At 35.1% G+C, this 12,159-nt stretch overlaps 1 protein-coding gene across 1 annotated transcript in view; it reads left to right on the top strand.

The window, feature by feature from the left end:
- Positions 1 to 12,159, top strand: part of REV3L (REV3 like, DNA directed polymerase zeta catalytic subunit) — a 136,691-nt gene that overhangs the window by 72,583 nt on the left and 51,949 nt on the right. The window contains 4 exon segments of the mRNA XM_039870451.1: positions 1,728 to 1,870; positions 2,452 to 3,432; positions 3,435 to 6,612; positions 9,784 to 10,694. Of these exon segments, the coding sequence (XP_039726385.1) occupies positions 1,728 to 1,870; positions 2,452 to 3,432; positions 3,435 to 6,612; positions 9,784 to 10,694 (5,213 nt within the window).

Here is a 12,159-nt window from a genome sequence, read left to right as displayed (position 1 = left end):
ACTTCTTTCATATTTTAGCCAAGTTTGTTGACTATTTGATGTTCCTACTGGTTTTGTATCATTTTACTTGTTCCACTTGTTTTTTTCTTCTCTCCTTTTTTTATTTTGGTATTGTCTCTTTGATTTTTTTCAGTGTATCATTAGCACTTCTCCAGTTTTTTAGATTATATCTTGTTTAGTTTATATTTTTATACCTATATTAAATAGATACACATTCAAAGTTATTATTTACTTGTTACCAGCCTGTTTAAAATAATAGGCAGGGTTTATTCCATGAATAATTAATGTTTGTGTGTTCTTTGGACCAATTCTCTGAAAACCATGCACAGATAAACCTTGGGAAAACAAATCTAAACATTTTATAAATGTATATTAGAGAGATTGAATAATAGAAGTATAGTATCTAGAAAAAGAGTCTTTAATTCTTCTTGTATATTGGATGTTATATTCTGCCTTGAGAATGTACCATATTTTAAGAATATTGAAAAAGTAAAGAAAGAAGAAGAAAACTAGAAGGATCTGTGAATTCTGTACCTTTTGAAGATCAGTAGAAAAAATAGGTAGTTAGGTCTAACTAGAGAGGAATTATGGGACAAATGATAAATACCTTCAAATATTTTAAAGGTTATAATGTGGAAAATGGCATAGACCTGCTATATATGGCTACAGAGGACAAAAGCAGGAAGAATGTTCGGAAATTGGAAAGAGATTTTTGTATAACATAGGAAGAAAATTACTAACAATTGGAGCCACTAACTATGGAAAAGATTACCCTGTGTGACAGCAGGCCCCTTATACTGAGAATGTAAAAGCAGAGGCTGTGTTGGATGTATTAAAAATGAGGTTTTGCATGGGATAGAAAGTTGGACCAGATGACCTCTAATAACTCTTTGAGCTCTTAAAAGAATAATTTTAGGACAAATTGTGATTTGGCAAAGGCTTAATGGAGAAACTATTCCATGTATAATAAAGGGGTATTTTCAAATTCTTGAAACAAGAGAAAGAACAAATTGGGTATGGTTAGAAAGTTCGCCCAGCCAGATAGAAGGGAAAGTATCAAGCCAGGATCTAGTGAAAATTTTTCATCTATATGAGATAAACTTTAAAGAGAGTCTCCATCTGGACTTAACAGTCCATCTGAATTTCTTAGTAATCCTACTATATAGCCACTACTGGATTGACTTAATACCTTTACTACTTCCTAGCCCCTCTTTGATTGCTGTTATTCTTCTTTTAGCCCTAACCTAAATACCCCTTAGCTCACCTTATCATTTGTTTTTTCCAATTCATAATGTAGTGATTATATATTTATGGAGACTTTTTAAAATATGCCAGATGCCGCTTTTTTTTAAATTACCATGTTCTCTTAAGCTGTGTGTGTGTGTGTGTGTGTGTGTGTGTGTGTGTGTGTGTGTGTATAAAATGATAGGATAAAGGGGAGAATATACGAACATGATTAGATTTTGTAATTCAGGATATTGTAGAGCTTTGAGTACAGGAATGATGGTGTCTTCTAGCTCATATGAAAGGGATTATAAAATCTATTTACAATAACTTTTTGTAAGACATGATACTGGAGCAAAGTAAAGCTGCTTTTTTTTAAATTGTAATTTTCAGATCTTTTTTATTCAGTTTTACTACTATAGTATCAAATTGGGCAAATTATTTTAGTCTGACATGTATTTTCTTAATGATCATACTCACTAATGAATCTTAATATTCTCTAGATCACTGTGTCGAAATACCTATAGGAGCTCAACCGAAGAAGATGATTCATCTTCAGAAGAAGAAATGGAATGGAGTAATAACAGTTTGCTTCTAGCCAATCTTTCTATACCTCAGTTAGATGGAACTGCAGATGAAAATAGTGGTAAGTATACAAGTGTACTCTGAGCATTTCATAATTTAGAGGCTGAAATATAGTTGATTTTGGAGCTGTAATTATACTTCCTATATACTTGGCTGATTGAGGCTATAACAATATTGTTAGGTTTTGTCCTTCTACAGAATTTTTTCTTTTGAAAAAATGTAGATATAGAATTCTTTGTCATTTTCAAGATTATAACACTTGTTAATCATTAATTTAAACTTTAACTTGCATAAGAAACTATAATATGCTCAGCTTATTACAGTGATGGTGGAAAGAAGCATATTTTATGAAAAGTTTTAAAGGTCACAGTATTTTCCCTATTCTAAAAGCCACTGAATATTAATATAACCTATTTATGATCAAAGGAATATTTGTTTAAGATAATGACTATTTTAAATGTAACTAACTCTTGTTTATCCTTGAGTTCTTATCCTAATGTTAGGAGTAATCTTTTTGTTAAGATAACCATAATAAACATACAGACTTAATTTCATATAATTTCTTTCATGGTGATAATATCGTGAGAAAATATTTTTTAAATTAAGAGTGGAAGTGAAATTAATTCTTTTCCCCCCTTTCAGACAATCCATTGAACAATGAAAATTCTAGAACCCACTCTTCTGTGATTGCGACAAGCAAGCTATCAGTAAAACCTTCCATTTTTCACAAAGATGCTGCTATATTAGAACCCTCATCTTCTGCTAAGATTACCTTTCAGTGTAAACACACAAGTGCCCTTTCTTCCCACGTTTTGAACAAGGAAGATTTAATTGAAGACCTTTCACAGCCAAACAACATAGAAAAAGATCGAGATCATTCAGTTGCTTCTTTTACAAATGAAAGCACTTACTCTATGAAATACCCTAGATCTTTAAGCAGTACTGTTCATTCAGAAAACTCTCATAAAGAAAGTAATAAGAAAGATATCCCCCCAGTATCTTCCTGTGAAAGTAGTATTTTTGATTATGAAGAAGATATTCCATCTGTTACAAGACAAGTACCAAGTAGAAAGTATACAAACATCAGAAAAGCTGATAAGGAAGCCCCCTATATACATATGAACCGTCACACTAGCGAAAGTGCATTGAGCAAAAATTCTTTCAACTTTACTGACTTAAGTCATTCAAAAAATAAATCATCTTGTGAAGGAAATGAAAAAGGAAACAGCACAGCTCTAAATAGTTTATTCCCTTCATCATTAACTGAAAATTGTGAATTGTTATCATGCTCAGGGGAGAATAGAACTATGGTACATTCTCTCGATAGCATTGCTGATGAAAGTGGACTAAATAAACTTAAAATTAGATATGAAGAATTTCAAGAGCATAAAACAGAAAAGCCAAACCTCAGCCAGCAAGCAGCACATTATATGTTTTTTCCCAGTGTTGTTCTTTCTAATTGTCTCAGTAGACCACAGAAACTCTCTCCTGTCACATATAAACTACAACCCAGTAATAAACAGCCCCGGTTAAAAATGAATAAAAAGAAACTTATAGGTCATCAAGAGACTTCTGCCAAAACTAGTGAGAGTGGATCTACAAAAGATAATTGTATACAAAATAATGCTGTAATAGCAATTCTGAGAAGAATAATGTATTGGCCAGTGATTTAATTAAAGTCACCCGTGGAGCTTTTGAAACTAAAACACCTACAGACAGTTTTATAGACTGTCACTTTGGAGATGGAACCTTAGAAACTGAGCAGTCCTTTGGATTATATGGAAATAAATATACACTTAGAGCCAAACGCAAGGTAAATTATGAGACTGAAGATAGTGAGTCAAGTTTTGTAACACACAACTCAAAAATTAGCCTACCTCATCCTGTGGAAATTGGTGAAAGTTTAGATGGAACTCTTAAATCTCGAAAACGAAGAAAAATGTCTAAAAAGTTGCCCCCTGTCATTATAAAGTATATTATTATTAATAGATTTAGAGGGAGAAAAAATATGCTTGTGAAGTTAGGAAAAATAGACTCTAAAGAAAAACAAGTAATATTAACAGAGGAAAAACTGGAACTATATAAAAAGCTCGCACCTTTGAAGGATTTTTGGCCAAAAGTTCCTGACTCCCCTGCAACCAAATATCCTATTTATCCACTAACACCAAAGAAAAGTCACAGAAGAAAAACAAAACATAAGTCTGCTAAGAAAAAAACTGGTAAGCAACAAAGGACAAATAGTGAAAATATTAAAAGAACTTTGTCTTTCAGGAAAAAACGGTCACATGCTATTCTCTCTCCTCCCTCACCATCTTATAATGCTGAAACCGAAGACTGTGACTTGAATTATAGTGATGTTATGTCTAAACTAGGTTTTCTTTCTGAGAGAAGCACAAGTCCCATAAATTCGTCTCCACCTCGCTGCTGGTCTCCCACAGATCCAAGAGCTGAAGAAATTATAGCTGCTGCAAATAAAGAAGCAATGATTTTTAAGGGTCCTAATGCATATAATAGTAGGACTGTTAATCCTCGTATAGAAAAAAACAGTCGAGCAAGAGCACAGGTGAAGAAGTCAAAAACAAAGCTTGTTAACCCCTCTGTAGTTACTAAGAAAAGGAACAAACGAAATCAGACAAATAAACTAGTAGATGATGGAAAAAAGAAACCGAGAGCAAAACAGAAACAAAAAAATAAGAAAGCATCGAGAAAGCACATAACACTTAAAGAGGAAAAAATAAAATCTCAGCCTGGTGCTGAAGTTAAGTTTGTGCTGAAACATCAGAATGTGTCTGAGACCTCAAATAGTTCTGAAGGCTCTCAACTGCTTTTTAAACAGAAAGATATGTCACTAATGGGCTCTGCTATAGATCATCCCCTTTCAGCTCCCCAAACCGCTGGAATTCATGCACAACAGAATTTATCTGGCTGCTTTTCTTCTTTCTTAGAAAGCAAGAAGCCGGTAGATTTGCAGACATTCCCCAGTTCACGAGACGATTTGCATTCATCACTCGTTTGTAATTCTTTGGGACCTGGAATCTCAAAAGTTAATGTTCAGAGGTCTCATAATCAGAGTGCTTTGTTTACTCTAAAGGAATCAACCTTGATTCAAAAAAATATATTTGACCTTTCCAACCATTTGTCTCAGGTAGCACAGAATAAACAGATATCTTCGGGTATAATGTCTCCAAAGACAGAAGAGAATGCAAATATTCAAAAGAACTATTTGTCATCTATCGGAAAGTTAAATGAATGTTGTAATTCCCTAGAATCAAAGCCAGACCCGGCGTATGCCCCTAATGTTTTGCATTGCAAAGACAGTCAGCAGCAGATTGTGTGCATGGCAGAACAGTCAAAGCACAGTGAAACTTGTTCTCCAGGAAATGCAGCTTCAGAGGAAAGCCAAATGCCTAATAATTGCTTTGTAACTTCCTTGAGAAGTCCAATCAAACAAATAGCATGGGAGCAAAAACAAAGGGGCTTTATTTTAGGTATGTCAAATTTTAAACCTGAAAGGGTAAAACAAAGGTCACCGTCAGAAGCAGTTTCACAAACCAAAGCACTTTCTCAGTGTAAAAATCAAAATGTGTCAACACCTTCAGCCTTTGGCGAAGGACAGTCTGGACTGGCAGTTCTAAAAGAATTGTTACAGAAAAGACAGCAGAAAGCACAAAATGCAGATATTATGCAAGACTCATTATCTAATAAACATCAACCAAACAAAAATATTTCTATTTCCCATGAGCATAACAAAACAATTAAACGAACACGATCAGTAACATCTCCAAGAAAACCTCGAACTCCCAGAAGTACGAAACCTAAAGAAAAAATCCCCAAACTTCTTAAAGTAGACTCCCTAAATTTACAAAACTCTGGCCAGTTGGAGAACTCCCTATCAGATGACAGTCCCATCTTTTTTTCAGATCCAGGTTTTGAAAGTTGTTATTCACTTGAAGATAGCTTGTCTCCTGAACATAATTATAATTTTGATATTAATACAATTGGTCAAACTGGATTTTGTAGCTTTTACTCTGGAAGTCAGTTTGTCCCCGCTGATCAGAATTTGCCTCAGAAGTTCCTAAGTGATGCAGTTCAGGATCTTTTCCCAGGACAAACTATAGAAAAAACTGAGTTTTTAAGTCATGATAACCAGAAGTGTGATGAAGACAAACATCATGCCTCAGACTCAACCTCTTGGATTAGATCCGGCACTCTAAGTCCTGAACTGTTCGAGAAATCATCTATAGAGAGCAATGAGAATCATCGCCACAACCAGTGGAAAAACAGCTTTCATCCTCTAACAACTCGGTCTAATTCAATAAGGGATTCTTTCTGTGTCCAGCAGGCAGAGGACTGTCTAAATGAAAAATCCAGATTGAGTAGGAGTTCAGTAAGTAAAGAAGTGTTTTTTAGCCTCTCACAGCCTGGCAATTCAGATTGGATTCAAGATCATACCAGAGAAGAAATGGGACAGTCTCTTGACTCAGTCAATACCTCTTTTACTACAATACTCTCCTCCCCTGATGGTGAACTTGTGGATGCAGCCTCTGAAGATTTAGAATTGTATGTTTCAAGAAATAATGATATATTGACACCAACTCCTGATAGTTCACCAAGGTCTACCAGCTCTCCCTCACAATCGAAAAATGGCAGTTTCACCCCTCGAACTGCTCACATTCTGAAACCACTTATGTCTCCACCTAGTAGGGAAGAAATTATGGCAACTTTGTTGGATCATGACCTTTCAGAAACTGTTTACCAGGAACCATTTTGCAGTAATCCTTCTGATGTACCAGAAAAGCCCAGGTAATCAGAATTATATTTTCTCCTTGGGTCACTCTGAATAATTATAATGTATATAATAGGTAATGTATATAAAAGGTAACAACATTTGGTACCTGACTGCTACTTTTCTGATTGTGATACTGCATTTGTTAGTATATCATTGTGAAAGCTATTGATAATTATGGACTTATTAAGAAAATTCAAAAATAAATAAAAATAAAAAATAATTTAAAAAGAAAATTCAGACTAGGTGAATTTCTAGTGGTTACACCTAGAGAAATTTATTTAAGTTGATGAGTGTTGGTCTTAGATCTATTATTTAACACTATCTCCCTTAAGGATTAGAGATGCAGAGGCTTAACTGTGACATGATGACAAATTAGACAGATGTGATAATACTTTAGAAGTATTATAATTATCATTTTAAGATGGTATTTATTTCTAAAATGGAAAATTTACAATTTTTAAAAAACTGTTTTAAAAGTGTTTGAAAATGAGCATACACATAATTTAGGTACTCTTATGATATATGTAATGAAGATTTGTTTCTATTATATACCACTTTCTTTTCATGTTGCCAGCATTTTTAGTCATACTGTTACTATTGTTAGTTTATATAGTTATTTAAGGGTACAAGATGGACTTAACCTCCCATTATCTCTTCTTTCTTTTAAGAATCTTTTCAGAGAAGTGACAGACACATACACATAGCCAATAGCAAAATGGGCAGGAATCAGAGTGCTCGTTTATTTATAAACTAGTAGTTAAGTAGGTGTCTTGTACTACCTGCATCACCAAGGTAGAGCATATCTTAAGAGCTAAATTAGGGAACATGACTTAATCCAGGAGGTTTAAGAGTGGTTCTTTGTCCTGTCCCCTGTGTCTTTGATCCCATTTGCCTAACCTGTTGCAGAGAGAGGCAGTTCATTTCAGTCAACCAGTCAGAAGCAGAGGAGGTTAGCTAGAACTACTGAGGCAGGCCCTACTTAGTCTAAATGGTGGAAAGAGATATGAAGATCCTACTAAGGCAAGAGGCCGCATGCATGTATGCACTGACCTTTAGCAGCATTGTGTTCCTGACCCTAGTAAAAAAGACACAATGAATGCTAGGCTTTTACCAAGCATATTAGCAATAATTCCTACAGGAGTCCAGCTAAGAAAGAGGTAAGAAAAAATGATCATAAATATAGGGTACGTCTTCCCTCCTCTAAGGATTTGAAGTAAAGGACAAACATTCCCCTCCCCACCCCCTCACTTTCTAACACACAGTTTTATAGTTTGTTTTTTTGTTTTGTTTTGCTTAGTCCCTCATGTGATCTTTTAACATGAATAAGACTCTCCTGCCAATATATATGAATGTCTGTTTCTTAGACATTAGTTTCCATTATTTGGGAGCGTTCGACTATCAGTAATCAAAGTATTATTTTCTGCCTTACCTTTCACATCTTTTTAATTCTTAGTTAACTTATTAGGTGCTAGTCATTAACTCTGTATTGCAGTTAATTGTCTAACTTTGACACTCGTTCTGCAGCTGAAATAGGATGATAGTCATTTTTGAAAAACAGTTTGGTGTTTTAATATAAATCTGTATTCATTAAGAAAACTTAGGAAATATAAAAGACATAAAAATCACACCATTTCTCTACCTAGTGACAATCACTAATAATATTTTAACATGTTTTCTTCGTTTTTAAAAATATATATAGTTTTTATTTTGTTTTATGAAATGTAGTCATAGTCACAGTATTATATTCAAATTCATTATTCACTTTACGTTTATAAGATTTTATAAATTTATGAGTTTCATGAAACATCATTTTAATAGCTGCGTAACATTCTATTATGTATATTATTGGACAGAAAGATCATTCTCTGTTTCTCTAATTAAAGTGGTTAGTATCTTCTTCATAAACTATTTCTTATATTTTGGAGTTTTTTCTTGTGGCCCTAAAAGTAAGATTACTACAAAATTTAAGGCTCTTGATATATCTTATGAGATGAGTTGTAGCAATTAGCATGCTGCTGACAATGTTCAAGAAAGCTGAATCTACTATGCCTCACCAGTTTTTTATCTTGAGGTTTATTATGATTTCTGTATCAAAGTATTAAGTTGGGTATTGTCACATAGCATATGTACTCAGTTCCGTCGGTAGCAATCATTCCACTTTTAATTTTCCATGTGGTTGAGAGGTGGACGCAGGGAACGTGCTAGATCCTGGTTATGGTTAACTGGAAGGGACCAGAATCTTTATGAAAAGGGGAAAAGTTAACCCTCATGCTCTTCCTTTAGCTCCAAATCGGAAAACATGAATCTAGTTCTTTAAGTTTTATTTAGAGAACGACCAGGACATCTGGGAAACCATACCCTAAGAAAAGTAATTGAAAAAACTAAGAACTATCTTCATATCCATGAAAGACATATCGTAAGGAAGGAAAACTAGACATGTTGCTGCAGAAGGCAGAAATAGCACCAATGGATTATGTTAAAGAAAGATTTAGTTTAATATTTATAACTATTTGAAACTAAACCAGGCTACCTTTTAATTAGTGATTCCCCACATACATATCTATTAGTAGCATGAAAGGTATGCATCCTGTGGACTCTGCCGACTCCTATGTTCTTATGATAGTGTTCAACCTTGCCATGTAAAGGTGAGAAAGAATTATGGTAATTTACCTCAATTGTGTGTGTGTTTTCAGAGTTTGAGGGAATCAGATGGGGACACAAAGATTTGTATGAATTGACTGGCTTTGCTAAACTACTATAGATTCTAGAGAATGTAGAAAGAGGCTATAGATAAAATCCGGGGATGTGGTCTCCAATGATAAATTCTTCCATTGTTTTTGTTGATATGTGGTGGTAATGAGAAATTATTTGAAATGAATAGAGAAAGGGAATCTGATAAGTTTGCGCCATCTCCTTGAAGAAAAGAAGGTTTCATTGGTATTAATGATGATCTTCCAAAAGAAATTAATTTATAGTCATGTACCTGTGAGGGAAAGCATATTGAGATTGAAGATAGAGTGTACCTGTATAAAATAATTGTATGTAGGGGGTATGGAAAAGGAAGAAAGAGATGGGCATTTTTAAGACTCCACTAGGAACTTAAAAAATCTCTAGGATAGGAAGCTAAATATTTTGGTAATTGCTCTTTGACACAAAACAGTTGTTCTAAAATATGTTGTTTACAGGGAGATCGGTGGACGGCTTCTCATGGTAGAAACTCGACTTCCAAATGATCTAGCTGAGTTTGAGGGAGACTTTTCCTTGGAAGGACTTCGTCTGTGGAAAACAGCATTCTCTGCAATGACTCAGAATCCAAGACCAGGGTCACCTCTTCGTAATGGCCAAGGATTTGTCAATAAAGAGTCAAGTGATAGCCATAAAATGGTTGAAGATAAGAAAATTGTGATTATGCCTTGCAAATGTGCCCCAAGTCGACAACTGGTTCAAGCGTGGCTTCAAGCCAAAGAAGAATATGTACGTTCCAAGAAACTGTCTAAAACTGAGCCAACTGGTGTTGTAAAATCCGCTGAGAAATTCAGCTCTTCGGTTAACCCAGATGACAAACCTGTAGTGCCTCCAAAAATGGATACAACTCCACATATTCTCCCCACTACAGCACATACCAAGGAAGATGTTGATAACGCTCAGATTGCTTTACAAGTGCCAACCACAGAATGCAGTCAAACTGCAAGTGAAAGTCAGATGCTGCCACTGGTTGCTTCTACAAATGATCCTGAGAAAGATGAAGGTGATGATGATGACTGTTATGTTAGTTATAGCTCCTCTGATTCTCCAGTAATTCCACCCTGGCAACAGGCAGCATCCCCAGATTCCAAAACATTGAATGGAGATGACATACCCTCATCAGTAGAGGAACTATGTTCCCTGACTATTGAAAACTTCTTAAAGCCAGTAAAAGACAGTATACAGAAAAGCCCTTGCAGTGAGCCTCAGGAGCCTTTAGTAGTATCTCCCATTAACGTTAGGGCAAGAACTGGGATGTGTGAATCGCTTTGCCTTCATAGTACACCAATTATACAGAAAAAACTTCGGGAAAGGCTTCCTGAAGGAACTGGCTTTAGCCCTTTATCAACAGGTAAGTTATAAATCACAGAGAGACTCCATAATTGTTCTTCAAAGATTAGAAATGAAAACAACAGACTATGTTAATAAAAATAAAGCCTTTTTAAATGAAATTTTAGCTCAGCTAATGAGAGTATTGTTATTTTATCTCATCTTGGAAAGACATCATCACATGGAAACTTTTATCTTTCTGCTGTGAAATTTATTTACATCTGCTTTCATCCTATCTTCTGGCTTCTGGATGAACTTAGAAGAGCCCTCTCAGAAACCTTACCTTCTTCTCAACTTGATTTTTCCCATTCTCACTTTCCCATTAATATATACCCATGTCTCTCCCATGCTTTAAGATAGAAGCAAAGCCAACAACTGCTTTACCTTACATCTGCCAGCTTCTACTTTTTCCTCTCCTTCAAAGCAGGATTTCTCAAAAGATTTCTCTAATTTGACAACTCCATTTCTTTACCTTCTGCTCTTTCTCAGCCCACTCTTAACCTAGATTCTGCCCCCACCATTTCATCAGAATATCTCTTGCATGTAGCTAAAGCCTATGGATGTTTTTCAGTCTTCCTATCACATGCCCTTTAAGCAACCATTGTCCTTTGTCTGTACCTTCCTTCTTAGAGCTCCTTCTACCCCTGGCTTTTCTCCTACTCCTCTGTTTCTTCCTACTTGCTTTTTTTTTTTTTAATCTCATTCTCATCTAAATGTTGGAATTTATTAAGGCTTAGCCTTAAGCCTTCTATACCCTTAATTCTATATTCTGTCCCTAAATGATCTAATTCCTGCCCACAGGATTACTACAGATAACTCACAAATTTAAATTTTCATTCAGAACTCTCTTTAAGCTTCAGAACACTATATCCAGCTGCCTATTTGGCATTTCTACTTGAATGCTCAAAGGTACCACAAGGTCAGTATTTTTTTTTTTAACTTAGTTCATGATCTCACTGCATACATTCACCACCAATCACGCAGCACACGTGCCCACAAATAGAAACCCATCAGGATCCTCTTTCAGTTTTCATTTCAATGAATAGTACCACCATCTCTCCGTCACTGAGTTACACAAGTCAGAAACATGGGCTTTATTTGTAACAGCCACCTAATTCCGTCACTGCCCATCATGTGGTTTCTAGGCCATTACCAAGTCCTATCACCTTTTTTTTCGTAAATCACCCAAATCTCTCTACCTCTATCACCATAACCTAGGTCAGGCTGTCATCTCTCTCCTGGTCTTCTACCCTAGCCTTCTTATCCACCCTTAGCAATTTCCAAGCCTTTTGCTCTGAATAAGTTAATTACTCATTCTTATTTATTACTACCCTCTTTCTACTTCAGCTCAAAAAAGCCTTCCTAACTTCTCAACTGTATCAAAATTCCCAATTATATTCCCTTTTCTTATATTTACTCCAGTTATAATTTTATTTTTTTATATGTATTTGATGACTGTCTCATTGTCTCTAAACCTCATTGGGGTG

The sequence above is a fragment of the Pteropus medius genome, unplaced genomic scaffold (genome assembly GCF_902729225.1).
Source record: "Pteropus medius unplaced genomic scaffold, Ma_sr-lr_union100, whole genome shotgun sequence".
Classification (NCBI taxonomy): Eukaryota; Metazoa; Chordata; class Mammalia; order Chiroptera; family Pteropodidae; genus Pteropus; species Pteropus medius.
This window is presented reverse-complemented; position numbering and strand designations above follow the sequence as displayed.